A 24,893-nucleotide genomic window follows, 5' to 3' on the forward strand; every position below is an offset into this window, starting at 1 on the left:
GGCGCCCTACCCGCTGAGCCACAGGCGCCACCCAACCACCTATTTTGTTGCCTGCAATATAACACCGCTATCCTTTTAGTGCGGTCATTACCCTTTCTGAATGCTATTTTAAATTCTTACTACCTTCTCCCAAGAAAACATAGACACACACAAGGAATCTTGCCCACACAGTCTTGACTCTTTGTTTTTCAGGGTGCCTCATATACCAGAACATGGAGCCAAGAACCAGAGTGGTGCTTATGACTCAGATCCACTGCCCAGACAGGACTTCTGGCCTCTTTGGAAACCTAGATTAAACTGCTTTCTCTGACGGCTCTTCCTCCCCTTGATTCTATCACCATTCAAACTTCAGAACCGACTCTAACCATCCCCACCCCCAGGTGAGGGGAATTTTGAGAATTACGGAGAGCCTGACAGCTGCCCTCAGTTCTATTTTCTTTCTTTCTTTTTTTTTTTTTTGTAGAGACAGAGTCTCACTTTACTGCCCTCAGTAGAGTGCCATAACATCACAGGACTCACAACAACCTCCAGCTTTTGGGCTTAGGCGATTCTCCTGCCTCAGCCTCCCGAGCAGCTGGGACTACAGGCGCCCGCCACAACACCTGGCTATTTTTTCGTTGCAGTTTGGCGGGGGCTGGGTTTGAACCCGCCACCCTTGGTATATGGGGCTGGTGCCCTACTCACTAAGCCACAGGCGCCACCTCCAAATCTATTTTCTTTCAGACTTTTCTACAGTCTGACTATATTTCCATTTTTACTGTGTAAAATTAATCAAATATACCTACTCTTGTGTCCTAGATGTTGTGGGGAGAAGGAAGAGAGAGAATAAAGCAAGTTGAGAGCTGGGATGGGAATGAGAGGCAAAGGGCATAGGTAAGGATCACAGGGGTAAAATTCTAGTCAGGCACTTTTTCCTGAGGTACTGGGGGAGTATATTTCTATATATTATAGGGGAAGCATGATGTGGAAGAAGAGTACAAGACTTAGGTTCAGAAGCTACCATCAGCACATGCTGTTTCACCTTAAATTCCTCCACGGAAAGATTAAGAAGTCCCCCAAATCCCTTTTAAACACCATGAATATGAAAGGACTCAAAGAAGTGACCTTTGAAGATTCTTTGCTCCAGCCTTAAAGCTGTTATATGTATTTACCGTAATTGCTTCTTGTTGCTGTTGCCCATTACCAAAAATTTAATTGAAAGTGATACTATTATTCTCATTTTATAGTTGAAAAAATTGAGTCTTAAAGAAATTAATTTACCTGGGCGGCACCTGTGGCTCAAGGAGTAAGGGCGCCGGCTCCGTATGCCGGAGGTGGTGGGTTCAAACCCTGCCCTGGCCAAAAATTGCAAAAAAGAAAAGAAAAGAAATTAATTTACCCAAAATTACATGATTAATGGCAGAGCCAGAACTTACTTTAGGTCTGTCTGGTTCCAAACTCTATGCTTAGTCTTAATGGTTTTCGTATCTCTTGTAAGGACCATGTAAAAGAAATTTTACGGTTAAAGGGAAATTACTAACTACCATTTCTTGTTTGTTTTTCTCCCTTTCGTGCCCCAAAATTACACCCGCCTCTGTTGTCAAATCCACGGACCGCCTTATTGCTACTTTACGGTTTCAGCAGAAACGGGGCGGGTTTCGGGATTGCAGGGTTGTGTTACAGTTTCCGTCTTCCGGCCATCCGGAACCACTTACCGGTGCTGTGTGAGGTGCGCCCCCGTGGAGCTCCTGGAGGTGGTACCAGGCTAGATTGGCAGCTGTAGAAACCAATAAGCAAGGAGATTGTTGGATCAGAAGCCAATGAAGAATATGGTGAAGGAGAAGCGGCGATAATCTGTTTGAGTAAGTATGCACCGGTCTGAAGAGACATGGGGCTGTATCGGGGATGGCAACGACTCCAGTTCCCTGGGTTGCAGGCCTGCGTGCTCCACACGGTACGTGAGGTACCCAAAAGTTCCGAAAGGCATCGGACCCAAAGATGTATATTAGGTTCTCAACCCAGCCTCCCGCCTACACTCCTCTGTCCGGCCTCCTAATTCCCGGACACCGCAGCCAGGCTCCTTGAGTCTGCGGTCTGGGAGCGCAGAGCTGCGTAGGGCCCCTAGCCTAGGGCTCAGTCACCAGAGATTAAGACCAAGACCACTTAAATATTCATAAGGCCTATCATCCTCAATCGTAAAACAGGAATGATGGGATCTGTGTTTCCTGCTAACATATCTTTCTTTCCAGGCAGCTGTGCCAACCCCTCCGCACTGGTTGGCAGAGCGGCTTGTCCTTTTTGAGGAGCTATGGGCTGCTCAGGTAAAGAGGTTTGCAAGCGTGGCACAGAAGGAACCCCGGACTATTAAGGTATCACTTCCCGGAGGCCAGAAAGTGGATGCTGTGGCATGGAACACAACCCCTTACCAACTAGCCCAGAAGATCAGGTACCAGGGAGCTATACTTACTGCGATTATGCTCCCCTTTTAGTTCCTCTGCACCATAGTAGGGGAAGAAAACTTGATCTGCTTGTTCCTGTTCCATCCCCATCAACCAGAGTTTCTTTTATCTGTTTGTCTCTGCCCTTCCCTTGGCGAAAGAAATGATAGGTTGTTTCTTCTTGGCAAGTTGCCATGGACGGTAACCTTTTTTGTTTAATTTACTTTTTTATTAATACACAATGTACATATTTTTAAGGTACATATGGTTTTTTGATACATGCATACAATGTGTGGGGAGCAAATCAGGGTATTTAGGATACCATCATCAGGCGGTGCCTGTGGCTCAGTGAGTAGGATGCCAGCCCTATATACCTAGGGTGGCGGGTTCAAACCCAGACCAGGCCAAACTGCAACCGGGCGTTGTGGCAGGTGCCTGTAGTCCCAGCTACTCTGGAGGCTGAGAAAAGAGAATAGCCTAAGCCCAGGAGCTGGAGGTTGCTATGAGTTGTGATGCCACAGCACTCTACTGAGGGCGACAAAGTAAGACTCTAAAAAAAAAAAAAAGATATCTGTCATTGGTTCTGCACTGGTTACAGCTCTGGCCACATGCACAGAGGCTAGCTGGTTGAAATGGGCCAGCTAAACAATGACAACTGCAACAACAACAAAAATAGCCAGGCCTGGTTGAAACGGGCCAGCTAAACAATGACAACTGCAACAACAACAACAACAAAAATAGCTAGGCCTTGTGACGGGCTCCTGTAGTCCCAGCTACTTGGGAGGCTGAGGCAAGAGAATCGCTTAAGCCCGAGGTTGCTGTGAGCTGTGACACCACAGCACTCTACTGAGGACAACATAGTGAAACTCTGTCTAAAAAAAAAAAAGATACCCATCATCTCCAACATTTATCATTTCTTTATATTAGGAATATTTCAGATCTTCTCTACTAGCTATTTTAAAATATACAATAAATTATTGTTAATTATAGTCACCCTATTGTGTTATTGCGTTACCAAATGCTAGAACTTATTCCTTCTACATAACTGTATGTTGTACCTATTAGGCAAACTCTTTTCTTTCTTTTTTTTTTTAAAAGACAGAGTTTCATTTAATCGCCCTCAGTAGAGTGCCGTGGCGTCACACAGCTCACAGCAACCTCCCAACTCCTGAGCTTAGGTGATTCTCTTGCCTCAGCCTCCTGAGTACCTGGGACTACGCCTGCCACAACGCCTGGCTATTTTTTTTGTTGCAGTTTCGCTGGGGTCGGGTTTGAACCCACCAGCCTTGGTATGTGGGGCCGCAGCCCTACCCACTGAGCCATAGGCACCGCTCTCTTTTCATTTCCCCTCCCCCATTCTCCCTAATCTCTGTTAATTATCATTCTCTCTACCTTCATAACATCAACTTTTTTAACTCATGTGTGAGTGAGAACATCCAGTGTCTGTCTTTCTGTGCCTTGTAACTTATCTTTTTCTTCCTCCCTACCTCCCACTGCTGCAGTTCAGTGCTGGCAGATACTGCAGTAGCTGCTCAAGTGAATGGAGAACCTTATGATCTGGAGCGGCCCTTGGAGACAGATTGTGATCTTAGATTTCTGACATTCGATTCCCCAGAGGGAAAAGCAGTAAGTTTCTTTCTTATTTGGAATGCACTGGCTATTTTTTTTTTTTTTTTTTTTGTAGAGACAGAGTCTTACTTTATGGCCCTCGGTAGAGTGCCATGGCCTCACACAACTCACAGCAACCTCCAACTCCTGGGCTTAAGCGATTCTCTTGCCTCAGCCTCCTGAGTAGCTGGGACTACAGGCGCCTGCCACAACGCCCGGCTATTTTTTGGTTGCAGTTTGGCCGGGGCCGGGTTTGAACCCGCCACCCTCGGTATATGGGGCCGGTGCCTTACCGACTGAGCCACAGGCGCCGCCCTGGAATGCACTGGCTATTTAAATTAAGAAATAGTTAAATGATAACGGTAAATGATAACATTTCTTTTATATATTTTTTTTTACTTTTTTGAGACAGTTGCCCTGGACTAGAGTTCCATCGTCTCAGCCTAGCTCGCAGCAACCTCAAATTCCTGGGCTTAAGCAATCTTCCTGCCTCAGCCCCCCACCAAGGAACTGGGAACAGGCACCTGCCACAATGCCCAGCTAATTCTGTTTTTAGTAGAGAAGGGTCTCATTGTTGCTTAGGCTGGTCTTGAACTCCTAAGCTAAAGTGATCCACCCTCTTCAACCTCCCAGAGTGCTAGGATTACAAGTGTGAGCCACCATGCTCGACCTAACATTTCATTTGCCTCATTTTCTCCATTTGCAGATGAGAAGTAAATCCCTACCGTAGACTGTCTTGGACAGTCCTCAAACTGTGGCCCGCGGACCGCATGAGGCGGTGTGATTGTATTCATTCCCGTTTGTTTTTTTTTTTTCCTTCAAAATAAGATATGTGCAGTGGGCATAGGAATTTGTTCAGTTTTTTGTTTTTTTTTTTTAACTATAGTCCGGCCCTCCAACAGTCTGAGGGACAGTGAACTGGCCCCCTGTTTAAAAAGTTTGAGAACTGGGCAGCGCCTGTGGCTCAGTGGGTAGGGCACCAGCCCCATATGCCGAGGGTGGCGGGTTCAAACCCGGCCCCAGCCAATCTGCAAGAAAAAATAGCCGGGCGTTGTGGCGGGCACCTGTAGTCCCAGCTACTTGGGAAGGTGAGGCAAAAGAATCGCCTAAGCCCAGAAGTTGGAGGTTGCTGTGAGCTGTGTGATGCCATGGCACTCTGCCAGGGCAATAAAGTGAGACTCTGTCTCTACAAAAAAAAAAAAAGTTTGAGAACCCCTAAGTCTATTCCTGGCTACTTGGAAACTTAGGATAAAAATTTTTACTTAGCTTCAATATATTAGCCAAACATTCATGTTAGTGAAAGGGAGAGATAATAGATTGAAAACAGAATGATAATACCCCAGTTCAGCCCCTTGTCTTTTGAGCACATACATTATAAGTCATCTGTAGTGTATACTCAATTCTAACATGGCTTCGAGAACTGAGCACACAACCTGGCCAGCCTCCCACTTTGTCATCGTCATGTTAGCTTAGGTAACACAGACCTTGTCTATTAGAATCTAGAAAAATGGAGTTCTCATGTCATCTCTGTATACATAGTAACCAGATCCCAGAGGAGTAATTGTGTTGCTCTCCTGTGGCTCAGTCGGTAAGGTGCCGGCCCCATATACCGAGGGTGGCAGGTTCAAACCCGGCCTCGGCTGAACTGCAACCAAAAAATAGCTGGGCGTTGTGGCGGGCACCTGTAGTCCCAGCTACTCGGGAGGCTGAGGCAAGAGAATCGCTTAAGCCCAGGAGTTGGAGGTTGCTGTGAGCTGTGTGATGCCAGAGCACTCTACCGAGGGCCATAAAGTGAGACTCTGTCTCTACAAAAAAAAAAAAAAAAATAGCAGCGCCTGTGGCTCAGTGAGTAGGGCACCGGCCTCATATACTGAGGGTGGCAGGTTCAAACCCAGCCCCAGCCAAACTACAACAAAAAAATAGCCGGGCGTTGTGGCAGGTGGCTGTAGTCCCTGCTGCTCAGGAGGCTGAGGCAGGAGAATTGCATAAGCCCAAGAGCTGGAGGTTGCTGTGAGTCCTGTGACGTCATGGCACTCTACCCAGGGCGGTAAAGTGAGACTCTGTCTCTAAAAAAAAAAAAAAAATTGGACTAAGAGCCCTAAGGAACCACTGTCTTAGAAAATAGTTTATTCTTGGGCGGTACCTGTGGCTCAGTCGGTAGGGCGCCGGCCCCATATACCGAGGGTGGTGGGTTCAAACCCGGCCCCAGCCAAACTGCAACCAAAAAATAGCCGGGCGTTGTGGCGGGCGCCTGTAGTCCCAGCTACTCGGGAGGCTGAGGCAAGAAAATCGCTTAAGCCCAGGAGTTGGAGGTTGCTGTGAGCTGTGTGAGGCCACGGCACTCTACCAAGGGCCATAAAGTGAGGCTCTGTCTCTACAAAAGAAAGAAAATAGTTTATTCTGGGTGGCGCCTGTGGCTCAGTAAGTAGGGCGCCGGCCCCATATACCAAGGGTAGCGGGTTCAAACCCGGCCTCGGCCAAACTGCAACCAAAAAATAGCCGGGCGTTGCGGCGGGCGCCTGTAGTCCCAGCTGCTTGGGAGGCTGAGGCAAAAGAATCGCGTAAGCCCAAAAGCTGGAGGTTGCTGTGAGCCGTGTGACGTCATGGCACTCTACGGGCGGCAAACTGAGACTCTGTCTCTACAAAAAAAAAAAAAAAAAAAGTTAAAAAAGAATATAGTTTATTCTAAAGTCCTGAAAGGTTATAGGAGCAGCAAAAGAGGACTGGCCTCCTGCTTCTATGCTCCACGACTGGGAAGCACCAAGAACTACCCATTTTCCCGAAAATAAGACATCCTCCAAAAATAAGACCTACTTAAAGGAAAGATAAGACGTCCCCTGAAAATAAGACCTAGCGCATCTTTGGGAGCACACCTTAAAATAAGATAGTCTTATTTTCGGGGAAACAGGGTAGGGATTGGGCAGGGCTTCTGTGCAGTGGCCTTATGCTTTCTTTTCTATGCAGTCTTTTTTTCTCTCTCTCTTTTTTTTTTTTTAATCTTTTACTATGTTAGTCACTCCCAAAGTCTAGGTTCTCTATTTTGTGGTAGTTATTTCTAGAGTCATACTGGTTTTCCCACTAGCTTCTCTGAAGAAGAGAAAGAGATATAGAGGTTAAGAGAGAAATCTATCAACTTCTAAACTTTCTTGTGAATCCAGGTGTTCTGGCATTCCAGCACCCATGTCCTGGGGGCAGCGGCTGAACAATTCCTGGGTGCTATTCTCTGCCGAGGTCCAAGTACAGAATGTGGCTTTTACCATGATTTCTTCCTGGGAAAGGATCGGTGAGTAATGCAAGAAGGAAGAAAAGAATTCTGGGATGGTTTCTAAGGCACTTTTCAGGGGTCCTAACCATGTCCAATTTGAAGAAGAAGGGTAGAAGAGGGCTTCTCCAGGCCTCAACTATGACAGTGATACCACATTCTCTGCTATGACCCTCCTCTTCTAACTCTGCTTGAAACTTACTTTCTTAGCCCTCACAAAATCAAATATTACTTCATCCCCTTGTTTTTATTCTAATTTTGTTCGTTTCCCACATTTAGCTTTTAACTTCATGCATAGAACTTTCTCTCTAGCTGTAAAATATGTAACCTGATTTCCTATTTTACTGCGCTCCCTAGCCTACAGGTGTGTTGCCCAGGTGATTGATGCATCTTACAGGATGCAAGTTAACCAACTCTCCTCTCTCCAGGACAATCCGGGGCTCAGAGATACCTGTTTTAGAACGGATTTGCCAGGAATTTGCAGCCACTGCTCAACCCTTCCGGAGGCTAGAGGCTTCCCAGGATCAGCTTCGCCAGCTCTTCAAGGTAGGGTGGAGGGATAGTGGCTTTCTCCTGGGAACATTTTTCTGGGAACAAAGACTTGTCTTCAGTCTTTCATTCTACCTTTTTCCAGGATAACCCCTTTAAGCTTCACCTGATTGAGGAGAAAGTGACAGGTCCAACAGCAACAGTATATGGGTAAGAGTGGTCAAGATTAAGGGAAATAGGGAGAAGTGGGGAAGCACTGAAGAAGTTCAGAAATGGGAAGGAAGGTAGATGGTAATCTGTGTTGTTCTTGAAAAAGTAGTAGGGGGTGGCACCTGTGGCTCAGGGAGTAGGGTGCCGGCCCCATATACCGAGGGTGGTGGGTTCAAACCTAGCCCCAGCCAAACTGCAACAACAGCAACAAAAAAATAGCCGGGCATTGTGGCAGGCGCCTGTGGTCTCAGCTACTCAGGAGGCTGAGGCAAGAGAATCACCTAAGCCCAAGAGCTGGAAGTTGCTGTGAGCTGTGATGCCATGGCACTCTACCAAGGGTGACAAAGTAAGACTCTGTCTCTAAAGAAAAAAAAAAGAAAAAGAAGTAGGAACAGAAGTTGATTTTTTTTTTTTGGAACAGAAGTTGATTTTTATCTACCACTACTCTCTCTGTCTATAGAACAGTTCCTTCCTTTTCACGTCCTTTTCCTATCATCTAAAGGCCATGAAAAGGAAAAACCTAGGAGCTCAAGAATCTGGAAGTGGCTAGGTAGACACTGTAGCTCAGTGTCTACCAGCCACATACACTGTAGCTGGCAGGTTCAAATCCAGCCCAGGCCTACCAAACAACAGTGACAACTACAACCAAAAAAAAATAGCTGGGTATTGTGGCGGGCGCTTGTAGTCCCAGCTACTTGGGAGGCTGAGGCAGGAGAATCACTTAAGCCCAAGAGTTTGAGGTTGCTGTGAGCTGTGATGCCAGAGCACTATACCAAGGGTGACAAAGTGAGACTGTCTTGGGCGGCGCCTGTGGCTTAGTCGGTAGGGCGCCGGCCCCATATACCGAGGGTGGCGGGTTCAAACCCGGCCCCGGTCAAACTGCAACCAGAAAATAGCCGGGCGTTGTGGCGGGCGCCCGTGGTCCCAGCTGCTCGGGAGGCTGAGGCAGGAGAATCGCTTAAGCCCAGGAGTTGGAAGTTGCTGTGAGCTGTGTGAGGCCACGGCACTCTACCGAGGGCCATAAAGTGAGACTCTGTCTCTACAAAAAAAATAAAATAAAACTTAAAAAAAAAAAAAGTGAGACTGTCTCAAAAAAAAGAAAAAGAATCTGGAAATGAGCTGGGAACCGTGGCTCACACCTTTAATCCTAGCACTCGAAGGCTGAGGCAGGTGGATTGCCTGAGCTCAGGAATTTGAGACCATCCTGAACAAGAAAAAGACTTTGTCTCTAAAAATAGCTGGGCGTTATGATTGGTGCCTACAGTACCAACTACTTGGGAGGCTGAGGCAAGAGAATCACTTGAGTCCAAAAGTTTGAGGTTGCTCTCGGCCTTAGCGCCATCTTTCTAGAAACCTCCGCGCCATGAGAGCCAAGTGGAGGAAGAAGCGAATGCGCAGGCTGAAGCGCAAAAGGAGAAAGATGAGGCAGAGGTCCAAGTAAACCGCCTGGTTGTGCACTCGTGAAGGCCACAAGAGAAGGAACATGGAATGCCAAGAGGCTAAGGAGGCTAGTACAAGCTGCTGGACTGCATGCTACTGTCTAGAACTTGCTCTCAGTGGATCTAAGACCTCATCGCCATCCAATCACCAAGACCACCCCTAAGAGACCCACCTTGTTCACACCAAAACAGTCCTATTGGTCCCTTGCCCTGGACCTGACATCCTGGACTCGTTCTGTTCTCGCTTGTGGCTGAGTGTAACCAGTATACAATAAATCATACCTTCTGCTGTTTCGGCTGATGAAGCAAAAAAAAAAAAAAAGTTTGAGGTTGTTGTGAACTATGAGTCCATGGCACTCTACTGAGGGTGACAAAACAAGAAAGAAAAAAAAAAGAAAGAAAGGGGCGGCGCCTGTGTCTCAGTAGGGCGCCAGCTCCATATGCTGAGGGTGGCGGGTTCAAACCCAGCCCCCCAAACTGCAACCAAAAAATAGCCAGGCGTTGTGGCAGGGACCTGTAGTCCCAGCTGCTTGGGAGGCTGAGGCAAGAGAAACGCGTAAGCCCAAGAATTACAGGTTGCTATGAGCCGTGTGACGTCATAGCACTCTACCTGAGGGTGGTACAGTGAGACTCTGTCTCTACAAAAAAAAAAAATAAAGAAAGAATCTGGAAGTCGTTAACTGGCCTGTTCTTTCTTCCAGGTGTGGCACATTGGTTGATCTTTGCCGGGGGCCCCACCTTCGCCATACTGGACAGATTGGAGGACTAAAGCTGCTAACGGTCAGTAGTGGGGGCAGAGTTAGGGTAAGACTTCTGTTTTCCTTGGAGCAAGCAGGAGAGTGGGAAGATGATCCCTTCTTTTACCCTCTTCTCTACTCTGATAGCTAAGAGGAGAATTCAGATAGAGAAAGTTACTTAGACATCCCACATTCTGGATACTCCCAGTTTGATGGCCCAGAAGCCAGTTCAGATCCCTTCTGACATCAGTGTTAAGAAAGATGGGACAGGAGTGTACGAGCAGGCTAGACATGGTCACACAGGGAAGGCTGCTGGAGAGAGAGGAGGCATGGTCCAGAAGGATAGATGGACACTATCAGGCACAAGGAGAACACCTTAAGTAAGGGGCATGCCTTCTATGAAAATACCATTCCTGGACAAGATAAGTTACTAGATGGGATAGGAGCAGGGAGCAAAGGGACAATAACAAGCAGAGGCTTTTGAATTTCACATGGCTAGGAATAGAATAAGGTATAGAGGACAGAATTTTTTTTTTAGAGATAGCGTCTCATTTTGTCACCCTCGATAGAGTGCTGTGGCGTCATAGCTCACAGCAACCTCCAGCTCTTGGGCTAGGCGATTCTCTTGCCTCAGCCTCCCAAGTAGCTGGGACTACAGGCACCTGCCATAAGGCATGGCTATTTTTTTGTTGCAGTTTGACTTGGGGCTGGGTTTGAACTCACCACCCTCAGTATATGGGGCCGGCGCCCTACTACTGAACCACAGGAGCTGCCCCCCAGAATTTTTTTTTTAATTGAGATAGAATCTTAGTCTACTGCCCTTTTTTTTTTTGCAGTTTTTGGCCAGGGCTGGTTTTGTTTTTTGTTTTTTGGTTTTTTTTTTCTGTAGAGACAGAGTTTCATTTTATCGCCCTCGGTAGAGTGCCGTGGCGTCACACAACTCACAGCAACCTCCAACTCCTGGGCCTAGGCGATTCTCCTGCCTCAGCCTCCCGAGTAGCTGGGACTACAGGCGCCCGCCACAACGCCTGGCTATTTTTTTTTTTTTTTTGCAGTTTGTCCGGGGCCAGGTTTGAACCCACCACCCTCGGTATATGGGGCTGGCGCCCTGCTCACTGAGCCACAGGCGCCGCCCCAAGGCTGGTTTTGAACCTGCCACCTCTGGCATATGAGGCCGGCGCCCTACTCTGTTGAGCCACAGGCGCTGCCCTTCATCTGTTGCCCTTGCTAGAGTGCAGTGGTGTTATTATAGCTCACAGCAACCTCAGACTCCTGGGCTCAAGCAATTTCTCTTGCCTCAGCCTCCTGAATAGCTGGGACTACAGGCAACCACCACACTGCCCAGCTATTTTTTTTCTTTAGAGATGGGGTTTTGCTCTTGCTCAGGCTGGTTTCAAACTTGTGAGCTCAGGGAATCCACCCACCTCAGCCTCCCAGAGTGTTGGATTTACAGGCGTGATTCAGCATGCATGGCCAGAGTTTTGGTTTGGTGTTTTTTTTTTAAGAGACAGAGTCTCACTTTGTTGCCCTCGGAAGAGTGCTGTAGCATCACAGCTCACAGCAGCAACCTCCAGCTCTTGGGCTTAGGTGATTTTTTTTCCTCAGCCTCCTGAGTAGTGGGGACTTCAGGTGCCCACCACAATGCCCAACTATTTTTTTTTTTTAAGTTGTTTTTATATTATTTATTTTAGGTGTGCAAGTGGCCTTTACTCTTTTTTTTGTGTGTGTGTGTAGAGACAGAGTCTCACTGTACTGCCCTCTGGTAGAGTGCCATGGCATCACACGGCTCACAGCAACCTCTAACTCTTGGGCTTACACGATTCTCTTGCCTCAGCCTCCCGAGCAGCTGGGACTACAGGCGCCTGCCACAACGCCCGGCTATTTTTTTTGTTGTTGTTGCAGTTTGGCCGGGCTGGGTTTGAACCCGCCACCCTCGGCATATGGGGCCAGCGCCTTACTCACTGAGCCACAGACACTGCCCGCCCAGCTATTTTTTTTATTGCAGTTTCGCTGGGGCCAGGTTTGAACCCGCCACCCTCTGTATATGGGGGCGGCGCCCAGAGATTTTTTTTTTTTTAAATTGAGATTGAGTTCTTGTTCTGTTGCCCTGGCTAGAGCACAGTGGTGTCATCATAGCTAACAGCAAGCTCAAACTCCTGGGCTCAAGTGATCTCCTGCCTCAGCCGCCTGAGTAGCTGGGACTATAGCTGACCATCCACCCAGCTAAGTATTGTATTTTTTGCTTTTGTTAGGCTGCTCTTGAACTCCTGACCTCAAGTGATCCTGCCTCCTTGGCCTCCCAGAGTGCTAGGATTATAGGTGTGAGCCACGACACCAGGCTAAAGACTGACTTTTCTAGTAGCTGTGTGGGATATTGATAAGGGGCAGGATAAACTGACATTTGACCAGAGCTTATGGTTAATTTCCTAAGCAATCATAATCATTGATTAGAAGAGGAAGGGTCAATGCTCAATTGTAGTTTAAAGAAAAAAAAAGAAGGGACTCAGCCCCTGTAGCACAGTGGTTATGGCGCCAGCCACATACACCAACTGTGGCGGGTTCGACCTCAGCCCGGGCCTGCTAAACAACAATGACAACTACAACAAAAAATAGCTGGGTGTTGTGGCAAGCACCTGTAGTCCCAGCTACTTGGGAGGCTGAGGCAAGAGAATCGCTTAAGCCCAAGAGTCTGAGGTTGCTGTGAGCTGTGATGCCATGGCACTCCACCGAGGGTGACATAGTAAGACTCTGTCTCCAAAAATAATAATAATAATAATAATTAAAAGAAATAAAAAGAGGGTGGTGCCTGTGGCTCAGTGAGTAGGGCGCTGGTCCCATATGCCGAGGGTGGCAGGTTCAAACCCAGCCCCGGCCAAAATAGCCGGGTGTTGTGGCGGGCACCTGTAGTCCTAGCTGCTTGGGAGGCTGAGGCAAGAGAATCGCCTAAGCCCAAGAGTTAGAGGTTGCTGTGAGCCATGTGAAGTCATGGCACTCTACCCGAGGACGGTACAGTGAGACTCTGTCTCTACCAAAAAAAAATAAATAAATAAAAAGAAGGAACTACAAGGGTACTGATCATTCAGCAGTATTGAGGATGGGGAGGAAAGGAGGTGGCAGAAAAATGTATGTTGGAATTAAGAATCAGGCAACTCCACAGCTACTAACCTGAAAGAGGCATGTCTGCAGGACAGGCGTGTCCATCATCTTGTGGTGATGGTGGGGAAGTAGTGAGAGAGATGAGACAGGATCACTGTTGAGTGCTTTACCTGTGACACTTACACTGAGAGTATTATATGAGGTTTGAAAGAGAGGCTGGTGTCTTCAGTCCTTGTCTTCCCTTTGATTCCCTGTGTCCTCCCACAGAACTCATCATCTTTATGGAGATCTTCAGGGGCCCCTGAGACACTGCAGAGAGTGTCAGGGATTTCCTTCCCCACAGCAGAGTCGCTGAGAGCCTGGGAAGCATGGAGAGAAAAGGCAGAGCTGCAGGACCACCGGCGCATTGGGAAGGTGCAGAGATTGAGAGATGGGGAGGGGCAGTGATTAGGGCTGGAGAGAGGAAGGAAGTTGTTGTGAAGTTGGGAGTAGATTCAGTCAAACAGCCCAGGCAGCTCCATCAGTTTCTTCTGGATTCTAGATCCCATTTCTCTCCCTTTGAAGTGACCCTTGTCATTCCTGACCCCAGGAGCAGGAGCTCTTCTTCTTCCATGAACTGAGCCCCGGGAGTTGCTTCTTCCTGCCACGAGGAACAAGGGTGTACAATGCACTGGTAGCATTTATCAGGGTAAGAGGGACCCAAATCCAGGGAAAAGAAGACCAGGGAGGGGCTGAGGGTTTAGAAGAAGCTAAGGTGTCCAAGTTAAAAGAGGGTGGCGGGTCTCATGAAGCCTAGCAGTTAGGAAAAGAAAAAGAAAAACCAAAAACAAATAATTAAATAGGAGAGAGGGGTTGGAAGCATAAACATAAATATTATAAAGTGCTGGCGACCTTTAGCAATTGTGTGGTCTGTGGTGGAGGAGCGTAGAGATGGGGTGTGGTATTAATTGGTTGTGTCTATGAGCAGCATGGCCTTAAAGGCTCAGGAGAGTCACAGGTGCCAGCCTGTCGCCTCTCTTTCCAGTTACTCTGACCTTCCATGTCTATGTCCTACACAGGAGGAATATGCTCGTCGTGGTTTCTCAGAGGTGAAAACCCCCACGCTGTTTTCTACAAAACTCTGGGAACAGTCAGGGCACTGGGAGCATTATAGGGAAGACATGTTTGCCCTGCAGCCCCCAGGCTCTGACAGGCCCACCAGCTCCCAGAGTGACCGCCCTACCAGGCATCCCACAGACACACTTGCCCTCAAGCCCATGAACTGCCCTGCACACTGGTGAGCTGGGAGCCAGGAGACCTGAGTCCTCCTGGGGCTAGGGTTACAGTCAGATTGCTAAAATGTAATAGCACCTTTGAAAGAGGATCAAGACACCTGATTTGAGTCTTCAATCTGCCCTCTAGCTAACTGTGTGAACTTGAGAAAGTCATCATACCTCTTTAGGCCTCAGTCTCCTTAACAAGTAACATCAAGGATTTGCAGTTGCTATCAAGTTTCCTCTAACCTGTGGGTCACGACCCCTTTGTAATAATGAAAATACATGGCAGCGTTTGGAAGGCTGAGGACTACTGCTCTAAACCATCACAGAACAGAGGCACAGTAAATGATGTCCGTTATTGTGTTACTAGAAAATTCACTTTTAAGTCAGGCAGAACTCTGACTGATGAGTGGGGTTAACAGGACTTCATGGGAGGACATGCTAAGGCTGGAAAGGGTGTTAGCTGATGGTGCGGAGAAAGTAGGCAAGCAGATTGGGTGGGGCACAGTCTTCAGGGACTAGTGCTCCCTGTGGCCCTGACCCCTTTACTCCCCTCTCCAACCTCAGCCTGATGTTCGCCCACCGGCCTAGATCCTGGCGGGAACTGCCCCTGCGACTGGCTGACTTTGGGGCCCTGCACCGTGCTGAAGCCTCTGGCAGTCTGGGGGGACTGACCCGGCTTTGGCGCTTCCAGCAGGATGATGCTCACATCTTCTGTACACCAGATCAGGTGGCCCTTCCTAGGCTCCATCAAAGCTTTTCTATACCACCTTCCATTCTCCTGTGAACCTCCAACACCCCTGACCTTCACTTGCCCTCTGTATCTACTACAGTTCAACCACATTCTACCCCAGTCCTCTGCTGATACCTCTCTGGTTTTGCCCTGTTTCCCCCAGACCACCATCATCCTAGATCGAGATCTGGCACACAGCTCACCACCCTTATTTCCGCCCCCAGCTAGAAGCAGAGATCCAAAGCTGCCTTGATTTTCTCCGCTCTGTCTATACGGTCCTTGGCTTCTCTTTCCACCTGGCACTGTCCACTCGGCCATCTGGCTTCCTTGGAGACCCTTGCCTTTGGGACCAGGCTGAACAGGTGAGTAGGAGGTAGGGAATCAGAGGCAGATAAGCCACTCGAGTGGAAGCGGGTGGGAGGTACAGTAACCATCAGATAGAGGCAAATGCTGAGGAGTCATTTGTTGGGGACCAGAGAGATGTGTTGATATTGAAGCCTAAGGTAATATACTCTTCCTTGTCTCAATCCCTTTACAGGTCCTTCAGCGGGCTCTGGAGAAATTTGGAGAACCCTGGGATCTCGACTCTGGACATGGTGCTTTCTATGGGCCTAAGGTAAGCTGGCACACTAATTATTGGTTTATTTTTTATTTTATTTTATTTATTTTTGCTTTATTTAATATTTAATGGGTAAAAAGAAATATTTTTAAACTTATTTAGGATATAAAGAAGAAAAATACATTTCCTGCCTCCATAGAACTTGTTCTAGTGAGGGCTGAGGAAGGTAATAGGCTGAGTCAGTGCTGTGGGGTCAGTGCTGTATAGGTACTAAGAGAGCATGTTGGGGCTGTGGAGGTCAACATTACTCTGGGGGTCAGGAAAGTAATTCTGCAGGAATCACTCCCTAGTCTGAAAGGTGGCTCCTTCTTAGCCCAGTAAAGATGTGTTTCAGGAGAAAACAACGTAAGCAGAGGCAGGGGGTAGGGATGAAAACTCAATGTGGCAAGTTGGACCATTTTCAGTGAACTGGGGCCTGAGAAAGGAGTCAGACAGAAGTGAATGAATGAATACATGTCCCAGCAAGAGAGAGTAACTAAAGGGAGGGACCTAGCTTGTCAGAAGATAATTTTTTTTTTTTTTTTTCAGAAGATAATTTTTAAGGGAGAAATTTGAGACTGTTTAAATGCTATTATGAGAGGAAGCATATTTTAGAGAGAAAAATCAAAGTTGTGGGAGGAGGAGTTACAGTAGAGGGAAGTTGCTTGGGAGGTTTAGGGTGGGCTTGAGAGCCCTTCCCGGAAGGGACCACCACTCCCGTTATATCCAGAGTAGAAGAAAAGGCTGAGAGAAGATGCTGGAAGTTTGTAAGTGTGATGACAGGAAGTTGAAGGCATTTTCCCATGCTGTGACATTAGTTATCTGAATTCTCCATGAGCAAGGAGCAGGATCATTTGCTGAGATGGGAGTGGAGGAGAGGAGAGTTGCCAGTGAAATAACTCAAAACTCTTATATGAACCATATAGGTAAAATTTCAGTGCTTAATACTGCTGTGTACTGTGCTGGGGTGATTTATTCATGTAATTTGTATATTCCTCTCTTTTATGTCCCAAATATCTGTTCTAGTACATGGTATTTATTAAGCTGCTGAATAAATAGTATATGAAAATATGAAAAAATAATGAAAATGTGTTTTATTGGTCAATTTCAGCAGTAATATTAGGAAAGTAAAATATTTTCATGTTACTAAGAAAAAAGGTTTGGCACTAAGAGTGTCCCAACTTTTTTTTGCTGCACATTAGATGAAGAATTGTCTTGGGCCACATGTTAAATACACAAACACAATGAAAGATGATGAGCTCAAAAATGTCTGTGGCTTCACGCCTATGGCTCAAGCAGCTAAGGTGCCAGCCACATACACCTGAGCTGGCGGGTTCAAATCCAGGCCAGGTCCGCCAAACAACAATGACGGCTGGAACCAAAAAATAGCCAGGCGTTGTGGCGGGCGCCTGTAGTCCCAGCTACTTGGGAGGTGGAGACAGGAGACTCGCTTGAGCCCAGGAGTTTGAGGTTGCTGTGAGCTACTATGCCACAGCACTCTACCCAGAGCAATAGCTTGAGGCTCTGTCTCAAAAAAAAAAAAAGAATAGTGATAAGGGCAGCGCCTGTGGCTCAGTTGGTAAAGGCACCAGCCCCATATACCGAGGGTGGCAGGTTCAAACCCGGCCCCAGCCGAACTGCAACAACAAAAAAAATAGCTGGGCATTGTGGCGGGCGCCTGTAGTCCCAGCTACTCGGGACGCTGAGGCAAGAGGATCGCCTAAGCCCAGGAGTTGGAGGTTGCTGTGAGCTATGTTATGCCATGGCACTCTACCGAGAGCAATAAAGTAAGACTCTGTCTCTACAAAAAAAAAAAAAAAAAAATAGTGATAAAGTGTTTATTATCTTAAATCAATCTAATAAACTACTAAGGTAACTTTTTTTTTTTTTTTTGTAGAGACAGAGTCTCACTTTGTCACCTTCAGTAGAATGCTGTAGCATCACAGCTCACAGCAACCTCCAACTCCTGGGCTTAGGTGATTCTCTTGCCTCAGCCTCCCCAGTAGCTGGGACTACAGGCGCCTGCCACAGCGCCCGGCTATTTTTTGTTGCAGTTTGTCCGGGGCGGGTTTGAACCCACCACCCTCTGTATATGGGGTCAGTGCCCTACTCACTGAGCCATAAGCGCCGCCCAAGGTAACATTTTTTAAAAGAGAGAGAGGATGGGCGGCACCTGTGGCTCTATGGAGTAGGGCACCGGCCCTATTTGCCGGAGGTGGTGGGTTCAAACCCAGCCCTGTCCAAAAACTACAAAAAAAAAAAAAAAGAGAGAGAGGATGGCTCAGTGCTCATAGCTCATTGAGTAGGGTGCCAGCCACATACACCAAAGGTGGTAGGTTCAAGCCCAGCCTAGGCCTGCTAAAGAATAATGATAACTGCAACCAAAAGATAGCTGACACTGGCAGGTGCCTGTAGTCCCAGCTACTTGGGAGGCTGAGGCAAGAGAATCGCTTAAGCCCAAGAGTTTGAGGTTGCTGTGAGCTGTGATGCCATGGCACTGTACCGAGGGCAACATAGTGAGACTGTCTCAAAAAATAATAAAAGTATGGGTGGCACCTGTGGCTCAGTCGGTGAGGGGCTGGCCCCATATACTGAGGGTGGCGGGTTCAAATCCAACCCCAGCCAAACTGCAACAAAAAAATAGCCAGGCGTTGTGGTGGGCCCCTGTAGTCCCAGCTATTTGGGAGGCTGAGGCAAGAGAATCACCTAAACCCAGGAGTTGGAGGCTGCTGTGAGCTGTGTGACACCATGGCACTCTACCGAGGGCAACAAAATGAAACTCTTGTCTCTACAAAAAAATTAATTAAAAATAAAAAGAGAGAGAGGAAAAAGCTTGAGAAGCATGAGGAGAATGGGGCATAGAGCTCAATAGTGTAGCCAAAGGATTGGAGGCAGCAACAGGGACCGGTTGAGTCTCAAAACAGTGACTTCCATGGTGGCGTCAACCTCTGCTTTTACATCTGTGTAGTGTGGGACATGTCGGGCAGTAATTAGTGGTTCTGTTCCAGGGCCAAAGACATAGGAAGTTAAGGGTCCACCAGGGTCAGGTTTGCCGTGCGGTGTGATGGAGGAAGAATGACTGACACAGAGGAACCAGGGAGAGTGGATGCAACTGCATGGGGAGGAGACAGAAGCAGGAGGGGCCTTGCAAATAGGAAGAAAAAGAGTAGGTAAGGGATCTGTGTGAAGAGAAAGTAATAGGAATAATTGTAAGAGCTGGCAGACTGTTTTCAGAGGTACAGCCATTGGGGGAGATGATAGGATGAAGAGTGTAGCCACAGTGAGCGTGCAATTGAGAGGCCAGGGTATGGATGTCCCCTAACATTGTAACACCATTATTCAGTGGAGGGAGCTGTTGAGTGAGTGAAGGGGAGTGCAGCAGAGGTGTAGAGCTTGTATAGCTGGGTGACTTGACTCTTTAGATAGCCTGGTTGGCGAGCAGGTTAAAGGGTAAACCGGCATGGGTAGTGAGGGTGCTGGTTCTAGGTACTCACATGCCTCTCTGTTCTGTCCCTTCCAGATTGATGTGCACCTCCGTGATGCCCTGGGTCGGCCCCGTCAGTGTGGGACAATCCAGCTTGACTTCCAACTGCCCTTGAGATTTGGCCTCCAGTTCAAGGGGTACAGAAACTTGCCCCATCCCCTTTCCCTCCACAGCCCATGGAATAGGTCAACATTGCCCCTTTTACTTTTTTTTTATTTTTATTTATTTATTTATTTATTTTTTGTAGAGACATAGTCTCACTTTTACCACCCTCGGTAGAGTGCCATGACGTCACAGGAGTACAGCAACCTCCAGCTCTTGGGCTTACGCGATTCTCCTGCCTCAGCCTCCTGAGCAGCTGGGACTACAGGCGCCCACCACAACGCCCGGCTATTTTTTTGTTGCAGTTTGGCTGGGGCTGGGTTTGAACCCACCACCCTCGGTATATAGGGCCGGCACCCGACTCACTGAGCCACAGGCGCTGCCCGCTTTTTTTTTTTTATTTTTGTAGAGACAGAATTTCACTTTATTGGCCTCGGTAGAGTGCCATGGTGTCACACAGCTCAGAGCAACCTCCAACTCCTGGGCTTAGGCAATTCCCTTGCCTCAGCCTCCCCAGTAGCTGGGACTATAGGCGCCCACCATAACGCCTGGCTATTTTTTTGTTGCATTTTGGCTGGGACTGGGTTTGAACCCACAACCCTCGGTATATGGGGCCAGCACCCTGCCCACTGAGCCACAGGCGCCACCCCTACCCCCTTTACTTTTAACCTTAAAAACTAAATCAATCGGGCGGCGCCTGTGGCTCAGTTGGTAAGGCGCCAGCCGCATATACCGTGGGTGGCGGGTTCAAACCCGGCCCTGGTTGAACTGCAACCAAAAAATAGCTGGGCGTTGTGGTGGGCGCCTGTAGTCCCAGCTACTTGGGAGGCTGAGGCAAGAGAATCGCTTAAGCCCAAGAGTTGGAGGTTGCTGTGAGCTGTGTGATGCCATGGCACTCTACTGAGGGCCATAAAGTGAGACTCTGTCTCTACAAAAAAAAAAAAAGAACTAAATCAATCTCCTACACTCTCTCTTGCCAGAACTGAATATTTCTTGAAAACTGGAAGATGTGGCTCCGTGCCTGTAGCTCAAGCGGCTAAGTCGCCAGCCACAAACACCAGAGCTGGCGGGTTTGAATCCAGCCCGGGCCTGCCAAACAACAATGACAACTACAACCAAAAAATACCTGGGCATTGTGGTGGGCACCTGTAGTCCCAGCTCTTGGCAGGCTGAGGCAAGAGAATCACTTAAGCCCAGGAGTTGGAAATTGCTGTGAGCTGTGATGCCAGGGCATTCTACCCAAGGCAACAGCTTCAGGCTCTGTCTTGAAAGAAAAAAAAAGAAAGAAAACTGGAGGGTGACCTTAGATGTGGAAATTGTGGTACTTCTGACATTCTACCTGCTTCCCTTTTTCCTTCCAAGGCAGGCAGGGGCCCTGGAGCGTCCAGTCCTCATTCATCGAGCAATACTCGGTTCTGTGGAAAGGCTGTTGGGAGTGCTGGCAGAAAGCTGTGGGGGGAGATGGTGAGACTTCTGACCCTGAAACTAGATCATTCGTGCTTTAGATCCTGGTTCCCCTTCATATGCCAGCTTCTCTTTCCTTCTCAAATCTGCTCCCTGCAGCCACACTTGTGGCTACAGCCAGAATGAATAATTTACCTTTATTTGTTCTCTCCCAACCAGGCCACTGTGGCTATCCCCATTCCAGGTGGTAGTCATCCCTGTGGGGACTGAGCAAGAAGAATATGCCCGAGAGGTGAGGATTTGGGAGCAAAAAAGAAAGGGAGTCTGGTGCCCACAGTGGGTAGGAAGAGGCCATCCAGGGTGGTGGCAAGAGTGTAGCACTTGGAGCCACAGGACTGGGCAACTGTCTTATGTGCTGAAAATCCTACATCTAAAAACAGACTAACACGGGTGGCGCCTGTGGCTCAGTGAGTAGGGCGCCGGCCCCATATGCCGAGGATGGCGGGTTCAAACCCAGCCCCGGCCAAACTGCAACAAAAAAATAGCCGGGCATTGTGGCGGGCGCCTGTAGTCCCAGCTGCTTGGGAGGCTGAGGCAAGAGAATTGCGTAAGCCCAAGAGTTAGAGGTTGCTGTGAGCCGTGTGACGCCATGGCACTCTACCCAAGGGCGGTACAGTGAGACTCTGTCTCTACAAAAAAAAAAACAAACAAAAAAAAACAGACTAACGGGGCGGCGCCTGTGGCTCATTCGGTAGGGCACCGGTCCCATATACCAAGGGTGATGGGTTCAAACCCGGCCCCGGCCAAACTGCAACCAAAAAATAGCTGGGCGTTGTGGCGAGCGCCTGTAGTCCCAGCTACTCGGGAGGCTGAGGCAGGAGAATCGCTTGGGCCCAGGAGTTGGAGGTTGCTGTGAGCTATGTGAGGCCGCGGCACTCTACCGAGGGTAATAAAGTGAGACTCTGTCTCTACAAATAAATAAATAAATAAAAAATAAAAACAGACTAATGGCTCTGTGCCCTTAGCACAGTGGTTACAGCGCTGACCACATGCACCAAGTTTGGCAGGTTTGAACCGGCCTGGGTCAGCTAAACAACAATGACAACTGCAACAAAAAAATAGTCGGGTGTTGTGGCAGGTTCCCATGGTCCCAGCTACTCAGGAGGCTGAGGCAAGAGAATCACTTAAGCCCAAGAGTTTGAGGTTGCTGTGAGCTGTGATGCCACAGCACTGTACTGAGAATGACATAGTGATACCCTGTCGAGACCCTGTTGCCCCCCCAAAAAAAAAAACAAATAAAAATAAAAATTGAGGGCGGGGTGGTGCCTGTGGCTCAGTGGATAGGGCGCTGGCCCCATATATCAAGGGTAGCGGGTTCAAACCTGGCCCCAGCCAAATTGCAACAAAAAAAAAATAGCTGGTCGGGAAGCTGAGGCAAGGGAATCGCCTAAGCCTGGGAGTTGGAGGTTGCTGTGAACTGTGTGATGCCATGACACTCTACCATGAAAAAATAGCCTGGCGTTGTAGTGGGCACTTATAGTCCCACCTACTTGGGAGCCTGAGGCAAGAGAATCTCTTGAGCCCAAGAGTTTGAGGTTGCTGTGAGCTGTGACGCCATGGCACTCTACGCAGGGCAACAGATTGAGACTCTGTCTCCCCGCCCCCCCAAAAAAAAACAAAACTGAGACTAACCTTCCCCTGTGAAGATATGTCGATGTTAAATTAATAGACATTAAACACTGCAACAGAGCACTTGCACCAAAGGGGCTTGGTGAAAAGTCAGCTTCATTTTTCCTTCCAAGAGAGAACTGACAGGGCAGTACCAGAGTTGAGCAGCTGGCTGGGTAGAGTGGTGGCTGGAAGCAGGCAAAGTCCAGGGAGTACGTAACTGAGGGCTCATCTCCAGTAAGAAGACAGAAAAGTTGTGGGTTTAGGGGTGTGATGGGGAGGAGGCCTCAGTGCAGAGAGATCCAGTGGTTTGTCAGAACTGGAGGGCGCTGATGAAGGAGGAACAAATGTAGCTCCTCAGCCTTCCACTAGATTAACTTAAGTCACCAACCCTCTGTTCCAGGTACAACAGAGCCTACAGTGTGCCGGACTGGTCAGTGACCTGGATGCTGACTCTGGGCTAACCCTCAGCAGGAGAGTCCGCCGGGCCCAGCTTGCCCACTACAATTTTCAGTTTGGTAAGCAAGTGGGTCAGCCTAAGGCCCCACAGCCTTTTTGGGTCAGCCTAGGACCCCACAGCCTTGTGTTCTCCCACCTGTCCTCTGAATTCTTCTTTCTGTTAAGTCTCCTAAGGTTGGTTATCTGCACATTTTGGTTAATCAGGGCTCATTACCTGAGCTTGGTAGGAGCCAGGATTCAGGACACTTGACTCATTGAGAGCCCTATGTTCCTTCATGCTGCCCCACCTTTCTCTTGACCACTTCTGACCCTTAGGATAGTTTTCCTTTTATTAACCCCACTCTAGCTCTGGTGTCTGTTAGGGTAATTAACTAGGGAAACATCAAGAGAAAGGGACAGGAAGGGGGCGGCACCTGTGGCTCAGTTGGTAAGGCGCCGGCCCCATATACCGAGGGTGGCGTGTTCAAACCCAGCCCCGGCCAAACTGCAACCAAAAAATAGCCAGGCGTTGTGGCAGGCGCCTGTAGTCCCAGCTACTCGGGAGGCTGAGGCAAGAGAATCGCTTAAGCCCAGGAGTTGGAGGTTGCTGTGAGCTGTGTGAGGCCACGGCACTCTACCGAGGGCCATAAAGTGAGACTCTGTCTCTACAAAAAAAAAAAAGAAAGGGACAGGAAAGGTTAATAAGGCATTAATTAATTAACCTTGTTTATTCTAGACCTAGATGGAGTCAGCCCTCGGGGATGAGGAGAAAGGCCTTAAGAACAATAGTCTGGCAATGCCATGCTCCTGCTTTTTTTTATTTTCTGGGGTTCAGAGCTCTAACCTAAAGGCAAGGAACAGAAACCCCTTAGCCAAATTACCTGACTCTCCAGTTTTACACACCCCATTTGCCCTGAGAGCACTTGGAGCAGGTTGTGCCACAGTCCCGTATACACATGCTTATCCGTGTGTTCCACCCCTGCCCTCTTCCCCTTCCTCTGATCACCACCCAGGCACACAAATGCACACATGCTTTGTCTGGTTCTCTGTTTGTCTTTCTCTGCCTGACTCTAGTGTCTCTGACTCTGGGCTCCTGACCAAAAGTAAGAGGGCATGTAGGGGTTGGAACATTTTCCTATCTCCTCAGGATGACAGCTAAATATTTCCTTTCTTTGAACCATATCTGGGCTATGTTCCCACCCTTCCTAAAGATTTAGGTCTCTTAAGTTTCTGCATAAAAAAAGGAAGTATCCCATGTGGATGAATTTGCCCTGAAATTCCGAAACTTCCCTTCCTCTTCCTGCAGTGGTTGGCCAAAAAGAGCAAAGTAAGAGAATTGTGAATATTCGGACCCGAGATAACCATCGCCATGGAGAGTGGGGCCTGACTGAGGCTGTGCGACGCCTGGTAGAACTTCAGAACAGCAGGACCCCAAATGCTGAAGAAGTTTTCTGAGCCTTTGTACATAGATGAGACAAAGACCAACCTGCAAGAGCCAATAGCCTCCAATGACATGGGAAGCCCCAGCATAACTGGCAGTCTGGAGTCCCTGAGGACCCTCAGAACTCAGTGGAGGCATGTGTCTGCTCTCCTAGGGGACCCCACAGAGGGAAGGAGCCTCTGGCTATTTGGATGTGAGGAGAGTAAAACTTAAAAAAAATAAACTTGAAGCTCTTGGGTATGTGTTTTTATCTCTGATTCTGAGAGGAGGAAATAAAAGGAAGTTCTACTCTCTCTTTCTCCTTTTTGTCCCAGAGAGTTGGAGAAATTGAAAAAGGACAGTCTAGATCTCTTATGGAAAGCTGTCCTGTATCCCACTTCCCAATTCAGTAGGTTGTCAGATCCCTTTTCCACAGAAGGCAGAGTGCAGACAGAGAAATTGAGGCACAGACTAAGGGCTCAGACATCTCTTGCTCCATGATTCTCTGAATCAGTTTCTCTTCTGGTCATAG

General features: G+C 48.2%; 1 protein-coding gene across 4 annotated transcripts; it reads left to right on the forward strand.

The window, feature by feature from the left end:
* Window positions 1-1,786: 1,786 nt before the first annotated feature.
* On the forward strand, window positions 1,787-24,620 carry TARS2 (threonyl-tRNA synthetase 2, mitochondrial). 4 transcript variants are annotated; one of them, XM_053590711.1, is made up of 18 exons: window positions 1,787-1,933; window positions 2,229-2,425; window positions 3,920-4,043; window positions 7,184-7,308; window positions 7,716-7,833; window positions 7,922-7,986; window positions 10,127-10,205; window positions 13,526-13,672; window positions 13,848-13,946; window positions 14,317-14,534; window positions 15,082-15,244; window positions 15,472-15,609; window positions 15,786-15,863; window positions 19,366-19,466; window positions 20,794-20,895; window positions 21,055-21,127; window positions 22,907-23,021; window positions 24,248-24,620. In XM_053590711.1, exons 1-18 carry the CDS (start codon window positions 1,868-1,870, stop codon window positions 24,394-24,396), a joined length of 2,157 nt encoding a protein of 718 aa, XP_053446686.1. In that variant the 5' UTR covers window positions 1,787-1,867; the 3' UTR covers window positions 24,397-24,620. The 4 variants fall into 4 exon arrangements, with proteins under 4 accessions (XP_053446686.1, XP_053446688.1, XP_053446689.1 ...); XM_053590713.1 differs by lacking the exon at window positions 24,248-24,620 and having other exon boundaries at window positions 20,798-20,895; XM_053590714.1 differs by lacking the exons at window positions 22,907-23,021; window positions 24,248-24,620 and having other exon boundaries at window positions 20,798-20,895; window positions 21,055-21,129.
* Window positions 24,621-24,893: the final 273 nt, after the last annotated feature.

Source organism: Nycticebus coucang, chromosome 5 (genome assembly GCF_027406575.1).
Source record: "Nycticebus coucang isolate mNycCou1 chromosome 5, mNycCou1.pri, whole genome shotgun sequence".
Taxonomy (NCBI): Eukaryota; Metazoa; Chordata; class Mammalia; order Primates; family Lorisidae; genus Nycticebus; species Nycticebus coucang.

Excerpts from the sequence above, each read along its gene's own strand:
- TARS2 (XM_053590711.1), top strand. The coding sequence starts at position 1,868 with ATGGGGCTGTATCGGGGATGGCAACGACTCCAGTTCCCTGGGTTGCAG. Across the intron at positions 2,426-3,919 it reads CAACTAGCCCAGAAGATCAG|TTCAGTGCTGGCAGATACTG; the intron begins GTACCAGGGAGC and ends CCACTGCTGCAG. Across the intron at positions 20,896-21,054 it reads GAAAGCTGTGGGGGGAGATG|GCCACTGTGGCTATCCCCAT; the intron begins GTGAGACTTCTG and ends TCTCCCAACCAG.